The 27,175-nt window shown below is 43.3% G+C and overlaps 1 protein-coding gene across 2 annotated transcripts in view; it reads right to left on the bottom strand.

The window, feature by feature from the left end:
* Positions 1-315: 315 nt before the first annotated feature.
* ZNF704 (zinc finger protein 704) overlaps positions 316-27,175 on the bottom strand; it is a 136,413-nt gene continuing 109,553 nt past the window's right edge. For both annotated transcript variants that reach the window (XM_054017747.1, XM_054017748.1), the window contains exons 5-9: positions 23,961-24,061; positions 22,706-22,967; positions 17,964-18,068; positions 5,463-5,560; positions 316-3,253 (exon numbers count right to left, since the gene is read on the bottom strand). In XM_054017747.1, the coding sequence (XP_053873722.1) occupies positions 3,142-3,253; positions 5,463-5,560; positions 17,964-18,068; positions 22,706-22,967; positions 23,961-24,061 (678 nt within the window). In that variant the 3' untranslated portion in view covers positions 316-3,141. The remainder of the gene's footprint in view (positions 3,254-5,462; positions 5,561-17,963; positions 18,069-22,705; positions 22,968-23,960; positions 24,062-27,175) is intronic.

The following is a 27,175-nucleotide window of genomic DNA, read 5'->3' as shown; positions in this document are numbered from 1 at the left end:
TATATATTTCCCATATTTGGCATTTTATGCAGGAATAGAGAGACAAGCTAATCATGTATAAAATGCTTGTCTAAAATGTTCCCCTTTTGCTTGAAATTTCCTTTTTTCAGGCTTTTTCCCCAAAATACATTTGTTTTGCTGTAGCAGGAAAGTCCCTTCAGCAAAAATTAGGAACCCGTGGTATATCTGTCAATATAAAAGTTTGATAAGATCATGTGGTACCAACTTCTGTGACCAGCATCATTTCTACTAAGTGGTTAAAAGAATTATATATATATATATATATCCTTCAATATTTATATTTTAAGGGTCAAGTTCTGGCTGCTAGTGGTGTATGTACACACATACCAAAGAACCCATGGCCCAACTGTGAGAATGCATGATGGAAACCGATCACCAGATTCTGACTGCTCTGAAAAATCAGGGGTCACCTGACAGACCCTCCATGGAAGCGTGACTTGATGTGGTTAAACAGTGTAGGGAAGTAGTCCATACAGACATATGAGCCAAGCACTTTGGCCAGGCAGTGGCCCATTCATGCAGCTTGTTGTAAATAATCTTACTCTTATCAAGAACAGAATGAAAGTGTGTGTAACTCTGAGAGGTGGACAATAACACAGCTTTGGTGGTCTATTTGTGTGCCTATCTAAAAATGATATAAAGTTAGCAGTATGGGAGTGGCTATGTGAATTATGTTATGGGAATGGCTTTGCTAAAGTTTATGTGAAGCCTCTGAGCATGCCCAGAGCGAGCTGAGAATACATGCAATTAAAAAGGTTTGTGCCCTCTAACTCGTTTTCCTCCAGTATTACAGCTGGGACGAGTGCTGTGCCTGGTTCCTGGGGCCAACCAGAATTTGCCCCATGTTGTGGAAATTTTATGATTTAATTAATATGTTCATTTATAAAGTGCCCCCTGCCAAGGTGCTCATGATGCTATATAACATTTTAGAAACCAATTACAATAATATATTTAAAAATCCTCTTTAAAATTCAAGAGATCAGAGTAAATAAGGGAGAAGGGAACAATGATGGGGATAAGTAACGAATATGAGGCCAATAGGGGTCATAATTGTTGTTTTATAAGCATCTTGAGAGGCTTTTAGAAATAAGGAGGGATATCAGTGGAGCAAGATCCACATTCTGTGTCCCACCATTGTAAAGGCACTGACAACAATGTCAGCATTTAAAAGGAAGTAACTAGAAACCGTTACAAATTGTTGAGAGATTTCCCTAAAGAAATCTTTGAAAAAAAAAAAAAAATTAACAGAAGGAAAAGCCATGACTTATGACCTCACCAAAAGATAAGGAAGTGCAAACAATAGAGTGCAGATGGCGCCGTATATCTGCCAATCTTTACCTTCTGTTGTGTTAATTTATTTCACGTTTTGTTTTATTATCCGGGCTGGATTTTAGGGTCTGATTTTTCTAAACAAGTTAGGTGTCAATTGTGCATAAAAATCAGGTAACTGTATGCATGCAAGTGACCTTCACTAGCCACTTGTGCATGAAAATTGCATGATTTGTAAACACAGTTGCAGAAATAATGCTCAAATTAGGCATGCAACAGAGCAAATAATTTGTTTAAAAAAAACAGGCTCTTACTATTCTTTTGTTCTTTCCATTCAAACATGTATTGCCTTTGCTTTAACACTACACTCTAGGCTATGTTCAAAAGTGTGCACTTTTGTTCTCTAAATGGGCATAGGCAGCAATGCAAGTTAAGTAATGCTGTCATGAGAGCTATGTGATCCAGTTTATCAGACTCCATGAAAAACAAGCCCTGCTGGTAGTGGGCCTGTATAGCCCTATTCATATGATAGGTGCCTATGCTTATGTTTTGTTTTGTTTTGAAACAGGCAGGAGTTGGTGGTGCTCATTCATATGGCATTTCCGCTTTACTTTATTTTCTCACTTAAATAACCTCATCTATCTAGGGATAAAACATCAGCATTCTGGATTTACACCCTCTAACAGCCTGAAGCACTAAATACACCATAGCACACACATCCATCAAAGTGCCCTCTGCATGAAAATTGGCTATTTCTGACCTCAGTGACTTTTTTTAAATAAAAAAAGGACTTTACTTAACATATACATATGTTGCTCCACTGCTGTCGTATTCCACTTGCTGGGATGATGCGGTGGGAGCACTTCTCGGGTGTTTTTGTTTTCTATACATTTTTTGCACAAATAAAATTTGGCATTGCTAATGGAAAGAATGAGTGCACCCTTAATTTAGTAACCATCTTATACACAGGAGGAAAGGAAGCAAGAGTTGAATTGCTGGGTTGGCTCATATCCCTGAATAGATATTACATATCATCCAGTTCTTAATAGGGCTTCAACAGCATAAGATGGTCATTGCTAGGAAAAGGAACCGGTGATGAGAAAAGATACTGGAACCCAAATTATATTCCTGTATGTTTCAATCATCGTTGAAATGCCTTCCCTCAAATCTTGGACTGACTTGTGGCTGAGATCTGCTGGTGGTTTCCCATAATTTTTCCTTCTCTGGAGTATTGCCATCTAATTTAAAACTTAGCTCCACTCTTTGTTCCGGTTTGTGACTGCTTTTAAAAAATCATCCAGGAGTAATGTTGCTTGTCCTTCTGACATACCAAGGTATGAATTCCTCAAAAAAACACCCGAAAATGAGGAATCCAACCAAGATCATTCACATCAGCAGAATTATTTAACAGGTTCCACTCTTGGTATGGCTGCTGTTGAGTGAACTGTAGCTTATATGTCTTAAATTGTTAATTAGGCTTTTAAAAAGAAATCTTCATTTCAGGACAAGATGCGGTGCTTGGTTCAACTGATACAGACGTTCACAGCATAGACATTGACACGGTTAAAGAACAGTCATGGGGAGCAAGTAGTTCAGAGTTAGCAACAAGTTATTTTTTGTTTTATGAAAAACATTAATAGCTGCTCTGGGTTCAATACTTGATAAGACTTTTTTTTTTTTCTCTATTGCTCCACACTGGTTTTGCTAAGTGCTTCTCCTTGGCTACAAGTGCTTTGTTTTGGAATACAAGTCTGTTTAAAAGGCAGCACTGGAGGGTAGGCTGGGGCAGCTGCAGCAACAGGATCCTGCTATTGTACTTCCCATCCCCTGGGTCCTCCGCGCTTCCAGTCTTCAGTCGACGAACCTTTGGCAGGCTTTCTTCCAACGGCAGGCAGTACACCACATATCTCGGTTCTCCATCCCATACACTTTTCGGCATTTTTTCCCCTCCCCTCTAGGTTTCCTGTCCAAGAAAAAGGGACACCTCATTAACAAGAGATTTTTAGCTATCCCTCATCACCACACACTTTTTGAAAGAGACAAAATAATCTAAATGCAGCATGACATTGAAAGAACCTCATATTTTCAATGGATCTCTTACTATTTTCAAATTACCAGGATTCTGCTGAAGTAGTCAGACTAGGAGTGAGGTGAAACCTGCTATTGAGTGATCCACTCCGACCGCTCCCCCCTCTGAGAGTAGCTGGTGGGCTCACTCCTCTGTTGCTTCAAGGGCTCAGCAAGCAAGCCTCTAGCCCACCCAATCCTTTGTAAGGTGTGTGAGGGGAATAGGCCATCTGCCTCTTCTCCCTTCCCATTCATAATAAACTAGATTAGAAAATGCTCCTCTGGTTCCCCTGATGTATCTTTAAGAGAATCCTAGAAATTAGCAACTAGAAAGACTTATTAGATCCCTTTGTCCATCTCTGCCAATCCAGGACTAGTCCCTATAATATATATAGCCCTGGAGTCAGATATACCACAGAGTGCCATGCAGTAATAGAAAATCACAACTATTACTGCAGTGCTGTCTGGAGTACAGCAGGCAAGAGGTTTGCTTGTTTTAGGTTTGCAGTATAAACATTTTTCACAGCTGTAGGCAAGCCTTGGAATTATGTGATAGTTGTCCCATATGGTAGCTATTGCATTTAGGGGAAAAGCCACTAAATTCAGAAGACCATCTACATGTTCGTATCTAGCCCTGGATTTTCCTTAGACTCTCACTATAAACAGACTGGTACAGTATTCTACATGAAAGAAGATAGTGAATGTTGGTTTTGTTTTAATGGTAGCTCTCTGTAAGTCACTTGATATTCCAAAGCTAGCACTGTACAAGCATTCTTTGTTTGAGATCTGTGACTACAAACCCTAAAGCACAAGCTACAATGTGGAATAAGTGTCAGGGTAAGCTTAAAGTAACTGTTAAAATGGCACCTCCCTATTCAACATATTTGCATCAGCCCTAGTGTAAGCAGGTGCAACTCTAAAATAACTGCACCATTACACAAGTGCCAGATTTGTCCCTGTGTATCTTTGAGTCATATCTGCTTACGTTACAGACAAAATGAAGTTTAATACTGTAAACACTGCAGAACACCTAGGGGAGAGTTACCTGGATTCTGCTCTGCCTCCTACATCAGCAATACGTGTGGCAGCAACATTTTGATCACTGAAAATTCACTACTGGGAATAGCATACAAACCAGTAAGAACCCTAGGTTGAGTTTGTAGCCTATGTAATTAGAAAAATAATGTTTGTCTGGTAAACAGAACAGATTTGATTTGGAAGACCTGAAAAAACAATAAGCATGGTATCTCTTTTAATGTCATTTTACATTTCTTCAGATTTATTAAGGATTTCTTATAATGTTTGAAATTTAGATCCAACGTGGGATTTTGAACATAAAAAGCAAAAACAGTCTCATGAATTTATGTGGTGCCTGATTCAACATCCCTTGACTTCAGAGGAGGTGGATCATTTCCACAGCCAAGAGCAAAGTGCCTGGTTTCTTAGTGAAACCAAAAATATCTTGACCTAAATGATCTGTTGTAAGATACATTTTCCATGGTTACACGAATTAAGTAAAAATACTGCATGAATGCTGATGAGCATGAAGATATCCCTGGATCCAAGGGAATATGCAAGGCAGTGTAGTGAAGTTCAGAGATGTTCCAAACTAGAATACTGGATCCAAACACCCTTGAATTTTAGTATCAAAGGGGTAGCCATGTTAGTCTGGATCTGTAAAAGCAGCAAAGAGTCCTGTGGCATGAGCTTTTCATCCGAAGAAGTGGGTATTCACCCACAAAAGCTGTTAGTCTATAAGGTGCCACAGGACTCTTTGCTGCTTGAATTTTAGTGAAATTCAGGTCTGACTTGGAACTTCATGGCTCAGATTCATCTGGGGTATTGCCTAATACCTTTTGAAACCTTTTCATGTCTTTTGAAACTCTGTAATTCCGTTCCTCCAAAACCTTTATTTTCTGTACTAATGAGAGAGAGAAAAATGTGTGTCTATTGCTGTTGTGTTCTAGTGAAAGGAAAAACACCACACAGACAGGCAGTGCCAGTTCTGATTCTCGGCATTTGACTCTTCTGTACTCCTGCTGCCTACAGGCTCCCTCCAAATATTGAACCTACTGCTCTGTCAATAGGAGTTAATGGTCTCCTACCTTAAGCCAAATGATACTCTGGGCGGTGATGAGAGAACTGTGTGGGTCTGTTGTTTTGGCTCTCCAGTCCCTGCAGGACGATTATGAGTTGGTGAGACCTGGCAACACACACACAAATGCAGTTAATAAAGCATACATGTATGTACATACAATATAAACATATTAGTTGGCACCACTGCTGGCATGTCCACCACTGGCTGTTTCCTAGGAAATCCCAGTTCCTGGTGTGTGGTGAGAAAGATAGTCAAGTGAAGTGAGTATGTGATATCTGACCCTCCAAAAGTTAGGGGATCTGTTCTGAAAAGTGTCCTCATAGCTTTATCTGCATGTGATGAACTTCCTTCCCTCTTCCTGTGACCCTCCAGCAGCATGAATAGAACAAACTAGAACACAGAGCAACATGACTATGTATGTTGGGAAATAAAGAAAATGGATGATTTTGAGTTTTTCTTGTTAAGAGTCCTAAATAGTTCTCACTCTGAGATAGTGAATGGTCATGATGAATAGTTAATGACTTGTCATTTGATCCGGGAAAAGTGCGATTAACTCATGGGTGGGGTGTAGCTTGGCTAAGATTAAAACCGAATAACCCACACTAAAGTCAAAGGCTTTCACTTATTACTGTAGGGTGTGGTTTACACACCTGCATCCCTGGGGCAGCTACATAAAAGGGGGATTCCCCCTGGAGGGAGCACTGTAAGTACGACCAGAGCGCTCCCCTGGCAGTTCTACCGGGGATGTTCATTCTAGTTTATGGCTCCCTAGGATCCCTGCTGGCAGAGGCTGTCAAGGAGATGTACTGAATCATCATCATTTCCCATGCCCTCGAAACCACCTTAGGAGTCTTTTCCCATCTTTGGGTGGCTCTGGGCCCCTGCCAGAGCAGGGTGGTAGATGGCTTTTGCCCACGCACCCCCTTTTGAGTAAGCTTACTACAAGGGCCTGGCCATGGACAACTCAAATCAACTCAATACCGATTTTGGTAGCCCTAAACCTTTCCTGTGAACTCTGACCTCTCAGGAGGTGATTCCGCTCCTGTGTGGAGGAGATCAACACAAAAACTATCTACAAGAACCCTAGGAGGAGTTGTTAAATGTTTGCGATATCCCTGAATGCTCATTTTGGTGTACACAGAGAAATGTGTTTTTCTTAAGATGTTTCTGAAAATGGAGATTGCTGTGCCCTTGAGTTTAGATTCCAACAAATTGTTGAAGATCGTGCAAGTAACAGTCCTTTGTAAACTATCACTTTTTCACCACTGCCTTTTTAAACTCTCATACCATTCATTTTGAAGAATTAGAATGGACTTGACCAGGACAAGGAAACTGCATATTCTTTGTTTCCGCCTGGCTAACTGCTTTCTAGCAATGCCATTGCTATAAACACATAGAGAATTTGTTGAGCAGAAAGCTCTTATCTAACTGCAGGCACAGCAGAGAACAGTCTAGTGAAGGAAAACTCTGGTTTACAGTAATATAACGATTCATCATTTAATCAAATTACTTCTGGCAAGATTCTGATCTCAGTTACACTGGTGTAAATCAGGAATGGTTCCAACCAGTTAGTGGTGTGGCTGATTCTAAACACTGCACGTGGTCACATGCCATATGGTAAATACTTGATTGGAAACTGTGCCTCTGCTAACCACGTTTGTCCTTTGTGGCGTCCTAAGCTGGCACATGGCTGCCATTCTGTAACCCATTTGTTAAACTGTTGTTGTGCCATGTGGATGGGATTCCTTAACTGTGCTTGAACACCTAGCTTGGTCAGTCCATCTTCCTCCCAGCTTGCTGTGTGACAGGACATCCCAGAGTGCATTGCCCATGTCCTGCTGGTGATGGTTTGTTTGCATGTCCTGTTAAGGCACTAAAGGTAGTGGCTCAGACTTTACCAGAATGATCTGATACACAATCTCGGTTGACAAATGGTTGAATATGGGCGGGGGGTGTGAATCTTACTGAACAACTGCTTTCCCCAAGTGTGGTGTGATAAATGGATCAGAGGAGATTGATTGGTTACAAAAACACTGTTTAACTTGTGTGGACAAGCCCTCAGCTGAAGTCTGTAGTCTATTTTTGTGCAGTGGTTTGGGAAACTGTTGGCACCATGCTGAAATGTTCTAGTATGCTTCCATTGAATTGTAGCATACACTGAAGGCCAGATATTCTGCTGTGCCCAGCTTATGCTGGGTGCAGCCATGATGCAGCTGTCAGGGAGATGATTATAGCCCCCTGCTTCTCTGTCCCAGCCTCGATGCAGTTTGGCAGTGATGCTAAACACCACCAGCTGTCTATGATCCTCTAGTTGGGGATTGCCAGAGCACTGTGTGTTCCAGCCACTTCCCCAAAATGCCCACTATGCTGGCAGCTGTAAGGAGGGAGGCATCAGAACTGGTTCCTCTCCTGTGGGGGATGCCCCCCTCCCATGAGTATTCGGAGCAGGGGACTTACAGAAAATGAGAGTGAAGATCTCTAAGTACAATTCCCAGTAGAATCAGGAGCTGAATCTGACTCTGAAATCCCATACTCACAGATCTTCTCTGGTTCCACCCTTCTGAGTCTTTTAATGGCTGCCATGATTTATGTTCTTGGCACACGGCAGAGATGCACATGTGATGCTGGCAGACCAGGTGGCCAGCTTCTGCCAACGCTCCAGGTCTCACTGAACACTGACAAACATGCAACTGGAAACAGTCTGGCTTGCCGGTGTGTCAGTATTGTTAAAATAGATATTAGCATGATAATAATGTGTTTTAGATTTTATGAAATGCTTGTAGGATGCTGCAAGTATTAATCTCACTTACAATATCTGTATCTCATGTTATAAGGTAAAGTTTAAGTGTTTGCTCTGTAACTATAAAAGTGTTTGCTAAAACTGTGAAACCCCACAGGCAGTAGAGAAGTATTACCAAGTGTGAAATGCTAGTTTATCACAAAAGGTGTCATCTTCTCCCCAACAAAAGCAGGCCTTTCGACACCAGACAAGCCACCGTGGAACATCAGTGGCCACAAACTTTGTAAACTGCTTTTCCCCCATACCCATGAAGAGGGTGTGTGCACAAGCCCTCATCCTATCACAGCTTGAACACTGGGGGAAGGGCATAAAAAGCCCTGTCAAGGAAGAATTGTGGTCACTATGCTACTTGGAATTCAGAGGCCAATATATTAGCCAGGGATCCCCAAGCTGCTTGGCTTAGGTTAGCCCTAAAGAAACTCTAGAACTTGCATATTATAGCAGCCACTATTACCTTTTGGAAACTATCTCATTTATGTGTCTGTTTACTGGTTTTAACCTTGTAAGTAACTCATTTATTTTTCTTACTTAATAAATCTTTAGTTCATATTATAGGTTTGGCTATGAGCGTGGTCTTTGGTTTGAGATCTGAAGTACAATTGACCTAGGGTGACTCGTCCTTTGGGACTGGGAGTAACCTGAATATTGTTGTGATTTTTGGTGTAAGTGGCAATCTTTCACAAAGGCAGGCTTGGCTAAGTGGCAAGATATACAGGAGTGCCCAAGCGGACTGTCTGTGACTCCATGGTAAGGCTGTTATCATGCTTTAGGAATTCACACTTGTTACTTGGTTGGTGAAATCTAATTATTAGGGCTGTTGATTAATCGCCGTTAACTCATGCGATTAACTCAAAAAAATTGATTGTGATTAAAAAAATTGATCGCGATTAATCAGTTTTAATCATACTGTTAAACAATAGAATATCAATTGAAATTTATTAAATATTTTTGGATTTTTTCTACATTTTCAAATATATTGATTTCAATTACAACACAGAATACAAAGTGTACAGTACTCACTTTATATTATTTTTATTACAAATATTTGCACTGTAAAAATGATAAATGAAATAGTATTTTTCAATTCACCTCATACAAGTACTGTAGTGCAATCTCTTTGTTGTGAAAGTACAACTTACAAATGTAATATTTTTTTTGTTACATAACTGTACTCAAAAACAAAACAATATAAAACTTTAGAGACTACAAGTCCATTCAGTCCTACTTCTTGTTCAGCCAACTGCTAAGACAAACAAGTTTCTTTACATTTCTGGGAGATAATGCTGCCACTTCTTATTTACAATGTCACCTGAAAGTGAGAACAGGCATTCACATGGCACTTTTGTAACTGGCAGTGCAAGGTATTTACATGCCAGATATGCTAAACATTCATAGGCCCCTTCATGCTTCGGCCACCATTACAGAGAACATGCTTCCATGCTGATGGCACTCGTTAAAAAAATATTGCACTAATTAAATTTGTCACTGAACTCCTTGGGTGAGAATTGTGTGTCTCCTGCTCTGTTTTACCTCCATTCTGCCTTATATTTCATGTTATAGCAGTCTTGGATGATGACACAGCACATATTGTTCATTTTAAGGACACTTCCATTGCAGATTTGACAAAATGCAAAGAAGCTACAAATGAGAGATATCTAAAGATAACTACAGCAGTCAACCCAAAGGTTAAGAATCTGAAACAATCTGAGAGGGACGAGGTGTGGAGCATGCTTTCAGAAGTCTTAAAAGAGCAACAGCTCTGATGCGGAAACTACAGAACCCAAACCACCAAAAATGAAAATCAACCTTCTGCTGGTGGCATCTGACTCACATGATGAAAGTGAACATGCATTGGTCTGCACTGCTTTGGATCGTTATCAAGCAGAACCCATCATCAGTATGGATGCGTGTCTTCTGGAAAGGTGGTTGAAGCATGAAGGGACATATGAATCTTTAGCACATCTGGCACGTAAATATCTTGCAACGCCAGCTACAACAGTGCCATGCGAACCCCTGTTCTCATTTTCAGGTGACATTGTAAACAAGAAGCGGGCAGTATTATCTCCTGCAAATGTAAACAAACTTGTTTGTCTGAGCGATTGGCTGAACAAGAAATAGGACTGAGTGGACTTGTAGGCTCTACAGTTTTACCTTGTTTTGTTTTTGAATGAAGTTATTTTTTGTACATAATTCTACATTTGTAAGTTCAATTCCATGATAAAGAGATTCCATTACAGTACTTGTATGAGGTGAAATGAAAAATACAATTTCTTTTGTTTTTTACAGTGCAAATATTTGTAATAAAAATATGACGTGAGCATGGTACACTTTGTATTCGGTGTTGTAATTGAAATCAATATATTTGAAAATTTAGAAAACATTCCAAATAAAGCGTATTCTATTATTGTTTAACAGTGCGATTAATCACAATTAATTTTTTAATCGCTTGACAGCCCTACTAATTGTAGAACACAGCCAGTTAGGGGTTTGTCCCTAGTTTGTAACAGTCTGTCCTGAGGTTGGCATTCACACTCATAAGCTACTTTAAACAGCTGGACAGCACACTTGAGTGCATGGGGAACCCAATCCTGCATTAATAAGACTCCTGCTGCTGCATGGCCATCAAATTAGGCCCTCTGGTACCAATCTGCAAACTCCAATGTCATCCCTGCGCACTGGATTATCTGCATGACAGTTGATCTCCTTACACATGCCCATACCTTGCCTCTTTTTATTATGCATATGCCCCTGTTGAGTATGGGAACAGGTACACCATCGGTGTGAGACTTATTTATTTCTGTTCCACATGGAGAATCATACGTATCAGTTGACCTTACTTGTGCCAATGTATAGACTCTGCTCAGACCAAGCTCAAGGATTAAGGCCACAGAGTATGTAGAACTGACACAGGAGGGCCTCATCACTGACACAGGAGGGCCTCATCACTTACATTGATCAGTTCTCTGTTAGATGTCCCTGTGACATCCTGGCACCCCAATATTCACCACTGTCATGTAATTAGGATATGTTTTGTACAAAGTATGCCTTGTGAGGTAGCATTCTAAAAGTCTTGATCTGCTAGACAGTAATATCTCATTGGATTGTATGTGCTATCATCGTATGTGAAGTTATGAAGTTTGGCTATGTATGTGTGTGAGGTTGAAAACACCCACAAGCAGCTTTTTAGGACAACCGTAAAAAGGCCAAACAACGTTAATGGCTTATTGAGGAAATGCACACAACCACAGGGATTACCCCAGGAATTGAATAGAAACCTCTCAGAAATAGCACTACACAATGGGAACTATTTGACTCAGTTCACAGCAAAAAAGCTTTCCAGCAAGAGGGAAGAAGATATAAAAAGGGGACAATGACATCATGACGGGACCTCAATCTCCCTACAACAACACACCTGGAAACATCTGAGGGCAAGGACTAAACTGGGGGAAGTGATGGTCCCAGGCTAGAGGGATTTTTAGCCTGTGTATGAAAACCAAGGCAACTTGTGCCTTAAGAATCTGCCAGCCTGTTTATCACTCAGGGTGAGAATTTGCTAGTTCATATCCTACCTATCTAGTGTGTTAAGCTCCGTTTGCGGTATTGTTTATTAAGGTAATCTGCTTTGATCTGTTTGCTATCACTTAAAATCTCTCTCTTGTGGTTAATAAACTTGTTTTTGTTTTGTCTCAAACCAGTGTGTGAAAATTACAACTTGGAGCAGAAAGCTGTTGCATATCTCTCTCCACATTGAGGGAGGGAGCTAATTTTATGAGCTTATGCTGTACAGTTCCCTATGCAGCACAAGCTGGTGCGTGCCTTCACAACTGGGAGGTGCCTTAGCTGAGCCTTCCCATGCAGAGCTGATCTCAGCATGTGTGTGAGGCTGCAGGGGGGGGTGTCTCTATCTGTGTGTAGGCTGGTGACAGAGCAAACTTGGAGAGCTTGGCAACTTATCACAGCACCACAGGGTGAAAGGGAGCCCAGGCTGGTGGGTCAGGCAGGCTCAGTGGTACCCCAGTTCCAAGTGGCACCCCTGGGGGGAACCCGTCACACTCCCACCCTACTTTTAAGAAGAGGATTAGGGAGAATGCAGGGTGTTGTGATGGTAAGTAGGGACGAAGGCCCAGATCCTAAACATACATAGTTGTTGCTCTGCTCAGCATGGGAGTATCTAACCCTGAAGCAGCCTGCTGCCCAATGGAATTCTCAGCCCTGAGTTAGGTGCCTAACTCTCCCATGCCTTATATGGGGTGCCTGGCAACCTCGTGTGCCATTCTATACCTTGGGGGTAACTTGTAACCCCCATATTCCTCATTTATATATAATTGTGATCTTGCATATAAAGCATGCCATGAAAGATATCAGGAAACGTTATGATCTGCTGAAAGTCACTGTTCTATCTAAATATGTATACCATCAGTGCATATGAAGTTACGAGATTGTGTTATATGGTTGTCAGTAAAACATGCTGTAAGTTGCAAATCGGACAGATATTAGCTGCCCAGAGACAACAGCAAGGAAAGTAAGCAATGCCCAGGCGAGTATCAAACAACCATCAACAGTCATTTTCCAGCAAGGGGGTTACAATTCAATCACTCACCTGTGTAAGGATACACCAGGGGAATTGCTCGACCTTGCCTGGTGACTGAGCAATGCCCACCAGCCATGCCTGGACTTGTGTTCTCCAAGCAGATGGACTAAGGGTATAAAACAGAATACAGGGGCCCACTGCTTGGCCTTTCTCCTTCCACCATCTAAGCTGCAAGCAACAAGGACACTGAGAAGACTGAAGACTGGCTCAGGTTTCAAGGGTGAACCCTGTGTACCGTGAACTGCAATATCCAGTGGGGTGAGAAAACTGCTTAGTCTAGTCACAGTCCAGTCTAATAGGATTGAGAGTTTAGATTGCGTGCTTATATTTTATTTTATTTTGGTAACTCTGACTTTTTGTCCATCACTTAAATTTATTGACTACAAAAGATAAATTTTATCTTTACCAGTGAATTTGCCTGAAGTGCTTGGTAAGGGTGTTTGCTCAAGTTTACAAAGACTGGTGTATATCCACTTTCCATTGATGAAGTGGTGAACCAATTAATAAATTTTCACTGCTCATCTTGAGCAGTGCAAGACAGTATATTCCTGAGGTACAGTGGTGGGAACTGGGGGGGGGGGGGGAAGGGAGAATCTGGCTAGTGCCTTTCTCTGCATGATTCATGAGTGGCTCTGGGAGCATTCATGCAATCTAGCTGGGTGTGGGGCTCCACCTGCTGTTGTGCTGAGTGATAACTGGAGTGGTTTGCTGCTTGTCACTAGCAAAGCATCGTGAGAGACAGCCCAAGCTGGAGAGTTAAGGGGGCACAGCAGTCCCACGATCCCAGGCTGCACTCCAGGGCTCCTGTCACACCTAGAAATGACTTTCAGAAGTCACAGAGCTGCCTAAGCTAGCCAGGAGTGAAGACAGCATCTTAGGCACTGCAGTGGCTGACCTCGTGTGCCTGGCTGATGAGGCAGATGTAGGAGCATTCCTCAGCTATGAATCCTCTCCTAGAGCTAGGCACCTAAGCCAGCTCAGACACTTAAGCAACCCATGTCCTAGCAACTGAAACCATCTCCCTCTCTCTCTCTCGCTCACATGCGATACCCCTTCCATGTTCATCCTACATTTCCCTGTGGTCCAGTGCATCTCCTGGGTGGGCACTGTTCTACCCCACCACCTATCGCTGGCCTGTCTCCAGCAAGATCTGACAGGTATCAGGTCTTGGTGTGCTCAGAGCTTGTCTACAGGACTGGTGAGACAGAGATCCCCATGACTAATTTGAGAATCCCATCTCTGGAGCTTCAGCATGAGGTAGGGTCAGAGATGCACACTAACTATGGGACAACATTAGGGTTCAGTCGACTTTGCATATGCTGACCCGTGGTCACCTCAGCAGCACCTTTGAGAATGTCAGTGGTGCCTAAATGGTGGACTTAAGAGCCTAAAGAGCCAGACAGGTGCTTTGAGGAGCTGGGCTGAACTCTCTAATATTCATTAGTGAGGGCCTGGCCACAGCAATGTGTGCAAAGTTCTCTGAGGATGTGAACTGCACTATCTGCTAAACGGTAATAATTATTAGCACTAAGCCAAAGAATGATGGGCTATTTTTCACACTGCTTGGAGTGCCCTTTTTCAATGGCAGTACCTTTTGTCTCTCTCAGATGGAAAAAGAGGAAGAAAACAGCCTTCACGTGCATCTTTAAAATATTAGTGTCCATTTCACCTAATCAGATGTTTAATGCCTATTAACAATTATAAAACAGAGAAATGTGTCCTTGTAGTGGTGATGTGTGGTTTATTTATTTATTTTTGCAATGAGCAGCATCTGCAAGGTTGTCAGGAGAAAGAGGGATAAAAATAGCCTATATGGGCCCCCGAATGGCCTATAATTGTGCTATCAATACTGTTACTCTAGGTCTTCACATGAAATTGTTTTAAATTATACTGTAAATCACAAGCATCTTATAATTTCCCAGAAAATTATTTGTTGTTTCTTAAATTCTGCTGGGAACACTCTCTCTCTATAGTTGCAAGATCAATGTTATTGCTTGAAGTCAACTAAATACCTACATGTCTAATCCCGTCCCTTTTAGTGTCTGATTTACAATGTCGCTAATTGCATTCTTGGATTCCCAATACTACTGGCGCCAATTTCTGCTACTCCACAAAAGGAGCTAGTTTAATAATTACTCTATCAACTGTATTGTTGTGCAATCGAATTCTGAGAGTACTTTACGCATGGCATGCTCTGTCGCGGCACTCTTGTTCAAATTGCTGCCAGCATGATGGCTTTCACTGTTAGTTGTTCCTTGATGGAATTTAATAAATATTCATTGGCAAAGTGCAGTGTAATTGATTCAACCACTTTCATTTTTATCAGCTCTGCAGGAGACCACAGCCTCTGCAGAAAATCTCCAAGACTTACCAAAGGTTGGTGAAGGAAGGACAGGGAGGCCATATCTGTTATCACCATGTCTATTATACATTGTCAGGGGAAAAAAACCCTATGTGGCTCTCTGGATGACTAGTGTGCATTATGTGATAAACTGTGAAAATTTTGATTGTGTAATCTGAAATGAAATGCTTTGATATCCACCATAAAAATGATTGCCAGCAGATCAGAAGCCTGCTTAACATTTTTAAATAAAAATTAAAATGAGAATATGCTGTACTCTATTTATTCACTAACAGATTTTCTGCATCTTAAAATTAATGATTTTAATTTAAATTTTTGACACACATTGAATTATGTACCTGTCACCTAGTATATCTAGTTGTTTCTCTCGACCCTTATTTCATTTTATTTTATTTGGATGGGATTGCGGAAAGTTTCTTTAATTAAGCAAAAGGCCTGATTCAACAGTCCTTACTCGGGCAAAATTTCCATTTACTTTCATAAACTTACTCACAGGGACTTGTGGTGGTATTTTATAATCCTTGTCAAAATTGATCTTGAAATCCAATACTCCACCATTAACAAATAATTTCAATACATACTAACTGCATGTTTTCAATAATAAAGGCAAAATTTTCTCTTGTGAAATCAACAGAAGTTGCATGCATGTATCTGAGGCTAGAATCAGGACTTAAAAATACATCATTCAGTTTTATTAGGCCAATTCTTTTCTTTCATTTGTACAGGATTTGCTCTGCTCTATTTACTCCTGAGGACATTCTGTCCCTAAAAATTATATGCCCAATATTTTAAAATTCTGCAAAATTCTACAAATTTTATTTGTCAATAAATAAATGCAGAGGCTCCAACATGGCAGTGGGGAGCACTTGCCACTGGCTGCACAAAGGTGGGAGATCACCCTGCAGTCCTCCCACCCCCAGGACACTGACTCACAGTGAGGCTGCACCAGACGCTGATACAGCACAAGGCCAGGGCCTGCCCCAGAAACACCTTGGGGCCCTGCCCCTCTGCACCAGGAGCAGGGCAGGTAGGCTCAACCAGACAGGATCCAAGTGTGGAGGGATCCGGGTATGCGGCGAGAGGATTCTGTGCGGGACAATATGGGTGCCGGCAGCTCAGTGGAGTGATCTGGATGCACAGAGGCTTGTTGAGGGGGTTCCAGGTACAGGGGCAATGGGATTCTGCATGGGCTTCCAGAGTGTGGGGGTCTCAGCAGGGGGTGTGTGCTGAAGGAGTGGGGTTTGATGAGGGGGCCTGGGTGCAGCTAGTTGGCGATCAGTGGTGTGGGGGTCTGGATTTGGGGGCTGAGGGTGGGGATTTGAGTGCTGGGAGCTCAGTGAGGGGTGGGAGTCTGGAGACGGGGTCAGAGCAGGGGTTGAGGTTCAGTGGGGTGGGGCGGGCTAGGTTCTGAATGTACTGGGTGAGGCTTGGCAGAGGTGTCTGTCTATGGGAGGTCCAGATGCACAGGGCTTGGGTGGATGGGGGAGCAGCAGCTCCCCATAGAGTGACACAGCCTCCCCACAGCTGAGGAGTGATGAGCGCAGGGGGCAGGAAGCAGGTGAGGATGCTGAGTTTCCTGCAGCAGGGGGAGGTTTCTGGGGGTGGATCTGACACAGCCCCAGTCACTCCTTGCAAGGGAAGAGGAAGTCCTATCCTCTCCTGCCAGCAGCCCAGCCAGGACTAGCAGCTGATCCTGGCTCAGGGTAGGAGCTACTGGCTGGGGTGTCCCCAACCCTGCAGTGATTTTCTCTGTGAGCTGCTGTGGGTGCCTGAAACGTTGTACCTGTGCTGCTAGGGAGTGGTTTGTGACTGCTCTTGCAGCTTCCCTGTCAGAAAGTCATTTTTCTATAGGGAAGCAAAGAAATCTGCGGGGGACATGAATTCTGTTCACATATAGTGGCGCAGAATTCCCCCAGGAGTAGCTATTGGACATCAGCACCTCTGCTAGATTCTTTAAACATAAGTACCTTTCTAATATGCCTTCTAGGAGAATGATCAAATTGCTGATTTCCTCGAGTTTTATAATTAATCCTTTAGAAATATAAACCACGGACACATGCAGTGGCAAATGTAGAAGATTTTACAGACGCTGCAGCTACCCAGTTAATTCTTTTGTAATCAGATAGTTTTAAAAATATACTACAGACCCGATTCTCCAATTATTTACATATTGTAAATTCGGAGTAACTGAATGTAAGTCAATGTAGTATAACACTGGGGTTTTCAAACTTCATTGTACCACGATCCCCTTCTGCCACCAAAAGTTACTACTTGATCCCAGGAGGGGGACTAAAGCCTGAGCCCGCCAGAGTCCCACAGCCCCAGGAGGGAGGGCTAAAACCAAAGCCTGAGCCTACTGTCCTGGGCAAGGGGGCCAAAGCCAAAGTCCAAGGGCTTCAGTCCCAGGCAGGGGCCTGTAACCTGAGCCCTGCCACCCCACGCTGAAGCCCTTGGCTTTGGCCCCTGGCAATGGGGCTCGGGCTTTGGTTTTGGCCCTGGGCGATGGGGTTTGGACTTCGGCCCCCAGCAAATCTAATGCCAGCCCTGGCAACCCCATTAAAAAGGGGTCGTGACCCACTTTGGGGTCCCGACCTATAGTTTGAGAACCGCTGGTGTAAGAGGAGAATCAGGACTTGTGGGAATGTATTTGTTTCTCTGTATCTCTGTCACATTTAATTTCAATCAGAAGAGCATTACTGATAAGTTTTAAAACTTTCCATTGGTTAGGTACCTTCTTTGTTCATCTTCCACTTACCGGAATGCCGGTGAAGGTAACTGGAGGTGACTGCCAAGAGACGCTAAAGCTACGGCCATTGGGAGTGAACTTTGTTGACCCTGGAATGTTCACTGGAGGAGTGGCCTGTTTAAAAAGAAAATATTCCAATAAAAACAAGTGCTCCTCTTCCAAAGCATCGCAACAAGATCTTTTGCTCTTTGAAACTGCAAATCAACCAGGTTTTCAACAGCTCAAAATAATTCCACAATGGTTGCTGTGACAAGCATTCTATCCTTGTTCTCTGTGGGAATAAGCATGAATAGGGCAACAAAGAAAGAACAAGGTCTTTATACGCCATCATTATTTAATTGGGCAGAAAAAAGGCTATAGCTCTCCTGAGAAATGGCTTCTATAAGAAACCTTTAAAAGCTCAGGTCTTATATCAAACAATACTAGGTATGAACTCAGAATTTTTTTCTTTTGAAACTTTTAATTAAAGCAAAGTTACAACAAAACATTAACATACTTAATTGTACAGCACTTATTCAGGACCAGATTAATATTCAAAGAAACAGGCAAAAAAGATTCTGGCTTGCTCCACTGAATACACAAAAAATTGTAACCAAATTTCTAAATACTTATCCTCTTTTTTGGCACTTTTCTCCTGTATGTACTTGGTGTGAAAACTTTTCCATTACAATACTCTGGGGGGGATTCATGTGCCCCGTAGATTTTTTTTTTCCTCCACAGAAAATACATTCTGCCAGAGAGGCTCTGCAGTTACACCTTTCACCCACCAGGGGCTCCTGTTGGGCAGTTCACTGCTCACCAGACGTAGGAGTGGATAGGGAGAGAGCAGAGGCTGCGTTCCTCACAGCGCCCTGCCTGGAGGGACAGACAGAGTGGGGACACACAGATCAGAAAGGCTAGTCGGGGGGACAGACGGGAGTGGCGCTGAATGGGAGAGGGGACTGCAGGGCCACATGGGGATGGGGAGGAGGAGTGGCTGAATGGGGGTGCAGGGCCAGATGGGGACAAGAGAAGGGGACAGGGGATGGCTGAGTGGGGATGCAGGGACACGTGGGGTAGGGGGAGGAGGGACACATGGGCAGATGTGCTTGGGTCAGCCAGGACCTGCATGGGGGAGGCTCCCCAAGTCCCTAACAATCCCCCCCCCCCCACTGAACCACCTGCAAAAAAACCCCATGTTCCATACTTCTCTTTTATGGAGATAACATATCTCCTAGAACTGGAAGGGACCTTGAAAGGTCAACGAGTCCAGCCCCCTGCCTTCACTAGCAGGACCAAGTACTGATTTTGCCCCAGATCCATAGGTGGCCCCCTTAAGGACTGAACTCTAAACCCCAGGTTTAGCAGGCCAATGCTCAAACCACTGAGCTATCCCTCTCCACCCATACCCAACCACTCCCAGGCTCCTTCCTAGCAATTACTTCCTTCTCTCTCAGCTCCTCCATTACCCCTGACTCCCCGAAGCCTTTGCATTGCTTCTGAGGGGTGCGGGAAATACGTTTCTGTATTGTAGTTTAAATGAATTATTACTCAAAGTTCTGTGTTAATATGCCTAGTAAGGAATCTATTTGTCAAAAAACATTTCCTGCATCTTTTTTTTGTTGTCTGTATTGTTACAGACATATTTGTTGACAGGTATTTTGAAATAAATTATTAACATAATTGAAACTGGCATGACTATATTGTGTTATTTTGACAAATAAAATATGCAGAATTTTAAAATATTGTGCACAGAATTTTTAATTTTGTGGCACAGAAGTCCCCTGGGAGTAATTACAAAGATAATCCATATTTTACTATACCACAATTGCATAGCAGGAGAAGTCACACTTTTATGTGCAATACAAAGTCATGCTGCTAACAAAACAAAACAAAACAAAAAAAAAGGAAATTACTCTGCCATTCTGTTTACAACTGGAGCATTAAGTAAGCATGTCTGGGGATCTTTAGGAAGCTGGAATTCTGTCATAAAATCAATTTCTTTAAGAATTTCTTCCCAAAACTGTCTAATTCCTCAACACAACTACCAGATGTGCAAGTATGTTCCCCCTTCCCCACCATATAAATAAAGTTCTAAAAACCAGCATCTGGTCAATTCAAACAAAAACTTTAACTAGAATGATTAAAAGCCCAGTAATGAGCAAACCCAAATATAGTACTTTAAACTAATGTTACTGTCTGATTGAAACTACTAAAGAGTGAAAGGAGAGAAATTTCAGCTACCAAAATGGTTAAATGATCAACAATATGAGGTAGCTATTCTGCAATTATAAGATAAACGTGCTGAAAAACGGCTTTCCCTGTTTAAAACAGTGGGCTGAAATCATTCTCAGCACATAAGGACAGTTATTGAAAAAATAAAGCTAAATCAAGATTTTGAAAAACACTATTGTCCTCTCAGCTCACTCATTTTCCTTCCATCTAGGTTTTATAATGTGCTCATCACATTTATGATGAGCATCTTTCTGTTGAGCTGCCTCGTCCTCTATGGGCTGTTGGAACCTGGCTAAAAAGTGCGCTCTGTTGAATTGGGGTTTTCTTCAACACAGCATCTTAACTCCTTTCTTATTTTATACAGTCAATATTTCACAATTTGTTCCTCTCTGCTTAACAGGGTGAATGAGTAGCTGCCTTTAGGACTGGCTTTCTATGCCTCTTGTGAATCAACCTTTATCATCTCAAGGTTCTTGTTTTACATTTAGACCATTTAAAAGTGAGCTTTCCTTCCGTTCTTCAGTTGTTTCAGCCAGCCAATATCAATTTAAAATATCATGTTTGTTTGCAGCCACTCACCGTATCTGAGTGTGTCCCTCACTAGACTCACAGTCATGTTCAGCAGGAGAGATGACAAACTAGAATATTGCAGACTTCTGCACAAGATAGTTCTCAGAACACATAAGCACTGTCTAAAGCCAACCTCTAGGATTTCTCAAAGGAGAAAGGACCAGGACTGTCTGAACAACAACGTCTAAGGGAACGAAGGTCTGTATGTGAATAGCTGCTATCAGAATCTGCTGACAGATCTAAGAAAATCAACACTGATACACAATCTTACCTAGCGATAGGAGGCCATCAGCCAATGAGGTCAGAGTGTCTCTGTGACATATCCATGCTGAAAGCCTGACTGAAAGTTATCAGGGAAATCTGGTAACTCCCAATGATACCAGAATTGCTTTATCACAATCTCTGCAATAATTTCCCTTAAAACAGGAATGTTTGAAACCCAAAGACAATTGGAAAGATTAGCAGCATCAACTGGCTAACAGCTTGTTTGAAGGGAAGATGGTGTATCCACTAGCACCATGCTGGAGCATTGGTTCAATGCTCACTCAGATAAAGGGTGTCATCACTGCTATTTCCCAAAATACTTTAATGAGAGACCTCCAAGGAAAACCCAAAGCACTGACCAAGCCTACCTCCAATTATCTTATAGCTAGGGCCCTACCAAATTCACGGCCATGAAAAACGCATCATGCACTGTGAAATCCGGACTCCTCCCATGAAATCTGGTCTTTTTGTGTGCTTTTACCTGATACTATACAGATTTCAAAGGGGAGACCAGCATTTCTCAAATTGAGGGTCTTGACCCAAAAGGGAGTTGCAGGGGGGTCACAGTATTGCCACCCTTACTTCTGTGTGCCTTCAAATCTGGGAGGCTGGAGGGGGTGGCTGTTAGCCGGGCACCCAGCTGTGAAGGCAGTGCCCTGCTAGTAGCAGCGCAAAAGTATGGGTGGCAATACCATACCACGCCACTCTTACTTCTGCGCTGCTGCTGGCAGCAGCGCTGCTTTCAGAGGTAGGCTCCCGGCCAGCAGCCACCTCTCTCCAGCTGCCCAGCTCTGAAGGCAGCGCCACCAGCAGCAGCAGCGCAGAAATAAGGGTAGCAGTGCCACAACCCCCCTACAATAACCTTGCGACCCCTCCCCCCACAACTCCTTTTTGGGTCAGGACTCTTAAAATTACAATACTGTGAAACTTCAGATTTAAATAGCTGGAATCATGACATTTATTATTTTTAAAATCCCGTGACTGTGAAATTGACCAAAATGGACCGTGGATTTTGTAGGGCCCTACTTACAGTTAACATACAGCCGGAGGTGATCTCACTAAAGACTAGATATCAGATCCAACTGAGTATATTATATTGCTTTGGTGCTTGCAGATGCATAACAAAGGTTTTTAGTTTGTGTAAAATGCACACACCACATCTAATTTAATATTTTTTTCATATATTGTAAGAATTCATTTCTCATGTCCATAAGCAGGCCATGGACCCCAATACTTCAAAGCCTATATTTTTCTTAGAAATTATATGGTGTCCAGGAGATCAAAGCATGTTAAAAGCAAGAGTTTTCAAAAGCTCATTTCTAGCACATTTTTACATGCTGTTTGAATTAAGTTGGAAAGTTCTCTAATAGAATCTGGAATCTGCTTAGGTTTTTCTGCCATTTGTAAAGAATTACCAGTAAGAGTGGTGGATATTATAGCCTTCTTTTTATTTTTCCTGCTCAACCACTTGTATGCAAAGCTGCCCACCTCACAACAGACAAATCAGAAATGTTTTGGCAGCCACTAGGACTTGTCATGAAGAAAAATCCAATATGGGCCAGGCAGTATCAGTCTCTCCCAGCCTCTCTCTTATACAAAAAACATTATCTAGTTGATGTAAAGGGGCTTTGGTTGTTAAACTCAAGCAGGTGTGTGATCACTGAATTCTATTAACTAGGTTAGTTCACTGTAACTAACTTTACCTGGTAAGCATGATCCGTGTGTACGAGGTAGAGATTGGTAGGAGCTGAGCGGCTCAGAGGTGTCATCAATTTAGTCTCAGTTTTGGCACATGAAGTTTCAGGACGGTTTGCATCTTGGGTGGGAAAAGGAGGAGGAGATCCTAGAGATGGAGAGACTGGAGAAAGGCTGCTTAAGCCATCCGCTACCGAGTCTGTGTTGAGCCTGATCTCTGTGTAGTAAAAATCTTCCTCTCCATCACTGTAGTCAGACTCTCCTACACGTCTAATTCAAGAAAAGACAAAACACATATTACTATACTAAGACAAGACTGTTGAATTTCAAGGTTAATTTTTCAAGTCCCAGATACATAGCAAATAAATTAAATATATGAACATTTAAGCTTCAGCTGTGCTTACTTTTTATAAAGAGTGATGTGTGTATCATATAAATATTTTATTCATTTGCAGGGAAGGGCTTGGCAGAAGTCTTGTGTAGTCTTTAGAGCAGGGGACTAGGAGTCAGTCTTCTGCGTGGCATTCTTGACCCTGCCACTGACTCATTTTTTTGACTGTGGACCCATCACTTAACTTATGTGCCTCAGTTTACCCATCAGTAAATTGAGATACTTGCCTCATGTGATAAATAGTTAATGTTGGTAAAGTGCTTCGAGATCCTCACATGAAGTATGGCTATGGAAAATACAGAATATTTGTCGTACTAGTAGAAGTGATAGCAAAGGTGGGCAGTCACCAGTTTCATTAGTAGTATTTCCACTAGTAAAGAAAGCCACTTCCTCTATCTTGGAATGGGACTTTGACTCTAGAAGGAGAGGTGCCTTAGAAATCCCTAAAATGGATTGTGGAGGCATCAGTCATTCATCTGGAGTAAAGGCTCTGTTGAGATTTCAACTTAAAATGATTAAATCCCTTTGTTGCATATGGAATATACTGTGTCACTGCATCAAATTTACCTCACTTACTCTTAGTGTACAGACTGAGTTTTCAAAAAATTGGAAGTGAGGAGTTTAGGACTTAGAAGTAGGTAAAACGACTCCTTTTTGAAACCACTGTGTTGGTTACACTCATGCCACATTTCTGGGGTAAAGGGGATTGTTAGTTTGTTTTTTAAATGGCAGCTTAAATTCTGATGTAATCACTTGACTCCAGAAGTTGGTCCAGGGTGCCTATGCCTCCATCTGACCCTGCTTGTGTGAGCATTGAAGAATCTGAAAATGGGTCAGTACCAAATCTCTTCAAAGAAGGATTGTCCTCTTACCCAAGATGAATGGTCCGGATGTGTTTCTGAATCCCTGCAGCTGTGCTCAGTACCTTTCCACAGTTTTTCCATAGACATTTGAACATTACCTTCATGGAGTTCTGACAAGTTATAAGAAAAGCAGGTTTAAAAAATATGCTATTATTCATATGTTCACATGAAAGGTAGGAAAAATTACAGATATACACCGTCACTATATGTTACTCTATCCTAAACCGGGCCATGTTCTGCTGTCAGTTACACCAGTGTAAATCCAGAGTAGACTGGTGTAATTCTGCTGAATTCAACAGAGCTACTCTGGATTTATACTTGGTGTAACTACAGCAGAAATTGGGATCCCCCTGAAACATTTCCTGGATCATTTTGCAAGAAAACTTAGGGCCAGATTCTACCCCTAATTAAAGATCTTGCAGCCCACTGACTTCAGTCAAGCTATATTGGATGAAAAAGCAGAATCTGGCTCTTGAACACGTGAAGGATAAGTGGCCTGATTTTCAAAGGAGCTTAATACCCACAGCTTTCAATGACTTCCATAGGAATGGTAGGTGCTCAGCATCTTGGAAAATAAGGCCACACACACACACACACACACACACACACACCAGTGTTAAAAAGGCAACAGTCAGCATGAGACTGGATCTTATGAAACCTGCCAATTTTCAAGAATTTATTGCTTTCCCTGGCCATGGAATAGTCCACTTCTATAGAAACTGTTTTACTGTTATATGCACCTTCTCTTCTCCAAATTAGTGAGTTCAGAATATTAAGATAGTCAAGCAACTGCCTGATCATTCTTTAGTGCTTTTAACTCCTTCCACTCAGACATGCAAGTGATTTGGTGGGGAATGGGTTGAATTTATGGCAAAATGTAAACATTCAACTTTCTTGAGGGGTGGAAGTGGAGTACATGACATTGTCCAAGATGTGACTCCACAAAGCAGAGGTAATTTGACACTAACTGATTAGGCATTCTGTTACTCCTAATTGGTGAAGTTATCAATCGCTCTATTTTCACATTTACACTTTGTGGACTGACAGCATTAACAAACCAGTAATTAGATCATAAATATTTTTCTCCGAAGTGCAAAGTCACAATCAGACAATTACTAGTCAGGGACAGAATGAAAACATAGGAGAAAGTGAATTTGCTATAGGTGAGCCCTATGTAATATCATTCATTCCTTATACAAATTTGATGTTTGTTGTACAGGCCAAAAACTGAAAACACCAAAACAGACCATTAAGTATAAAATGTTTGCAACAGGTATGTAAAATATGAATAATGAAACAGTAAGAATGGCAGTTGTAAAACCATCTGCCTAATCATTGCTGAACAATCAGAACAATGACCAGCACAGCTTTAACTGGGTCGTAAAAACATTACAGCATTTCTTCTTCTCTCTCTGTCCAGCCCCCAACCTCTGAGTCACTTCTGGATTTATTTAATAACTAACTTTTAATTTATCATAGCAAATGTGTTCTCCATACTGTTTTTTTATTTAGCAACAGGGAACAGTATTTGATATCAACCTCGCAAAAGACGTCTCAACAAAGGCAAGAGTGATTGTGGGACAGCAAATGAGCAACTCCTGTAGCAAAAAGATGAATCCGATCAGGTTTAAAAACCATCATTAAAACTTCATCCTGCCAGTGGTGAGGCAATTATTGCTCTCAATCTGATCCAGAGAAGAAGTCACCAAGAAAGGATAAATACCTTGTTTTCCTCTTTCTCACACAGAGCTTTTTTTCATCTTGCTATGTAAAATCTATCCTGTTGTGTTAGGAGTGAAGAAAGCTTGGACTAATGCCATCTCTTTGTTTTCTTCTTCAAGAGAGGCACTTTGCTTGCTGGCATAGTGATGGGGGAAGGGGAGTTACATACCAAATTAAGGCATTTGGTTTAGTTTAATTTATTTAGTTGTGAGTGGCCTAGGGTGACCAGACGTCCCGATTTTATCGGGACCGTCCCGATATTTCCTTGTTTGTCCCGCGTCCCGACCGACATGCGGTCGGGACACTGGACAAACAAGGAAATGCCCCGGAGCCTAGAGCCCGGAAGTGCTCTCACCCCCCCCCCTCCCCGCCCCGACTCCGCTCCCTCCTCCCCCGATTGGCTCCCTCCCCGAATCCCCGCCTCTTCCCCGGGCTCACCATTCCTCCTCCCTCCACAAGCGCTGGAGGGAGGCCCGGGAGACTCAGGGGAAGTGCGGGGCCGGGGTGAGTAACAGTCCGGCCTGGTCCCTTGCAGGCAGGACTCAGTTGGGTGGTAGGGAGAGGAGGGGGGCGGCCCGCGGGGCCAGGCGGCGGCTGTTCTCCCCCCTGGGCAGCGGGACTCGGGAGCAGCCGCTGCTGCAGCTCCCACTGCCGCGGGGGGAGGAAGCGGCCATGGCGCTCCGCGGCTGCGGCGCCTCCGAACCCCCCGAGCCGGGGCCTGCTGCGGGGACCCAGCAGCGCGTACGCTGGGCCCAGCCCCTGGCCGGTCTCGTCTGGGCTCTGCCCAGCTGGTGCAATCCCGCGGCGGCCCCGGGGCGGAGGCATCGGCCGCCCAGCCCCGTTCGTTCCCCTGCGGGACCCGAGCGGGACGGGGGGGCTGGGGCCTGCTGCCCCCACTCCGGGTCCGCCGCGCGATAGCACCAGCTGGGCAGCAGCCCAGACATGACTGGCCAGGGGCTGGGCCCAGCGTACGCGCTGCTGGGTCCCCGCAGCAGGCCCCGGCTCGGGGGGTTCGGAGGCGCCAGAGCCGCAGCCGCGGAGCGCCATGGCCGCTTCCTCCCCCCGCGGCAGTGGGAGCTGCAGCAGCGGCTGCTCCCGAGTCCCGCTGCCCAGGGGGGAGAACAGCCGCCGCCTGGCCCCGTGGGCCGCCCCCCTCCTCGCCCTACCACCCAACTGAGTCCTGCCTGCAAGGGACCAGGCCGGACTCTTACTCACCCCGGCCCCGCGCTTCCCCTGCGTCTCCCGGGCCTCCCTCCAGCGCTTGCGGAGGAAGGGTTTTTCCCCCCCTCCCCCGCCACGCCCCCCCCCACGTCACCCCCCCTCCCCCCGCCCGCGTCCCGATATTTGTCTTGGGTGATCTGGTCACCCTAGAGTGGCCACACGGATCCTTCGCGGAGTGAGGTTGATTTCAGTGAAGTTCCCCTAGGGATGAATTTGGCCTGATGACATTATACAGATTCAGTTTGTCTCCCCGCCCTCCCGATATGTTTGTTCTGAGTGCT

This window comes from Malaclemys terrapin, chromosome 2 (assembly GCF_027887155.1).
Source record: "Malaclemys terrapin pileata isolate rMalTer1 chromosome 2, rMalTer1.hap1, whole genome shotgun sequence".
NCBI classification, from domain to species: domain Eukaryota; kingdom Metazoa; phylum Chordata; order Testudines; family Emydidae; genus Malaclemys; species Malaclemys terrapin.
Note: the sequence above shows the minus strand (reverse complement) of the source record. Positions and strands in the feature narration are given on the sequence as shown.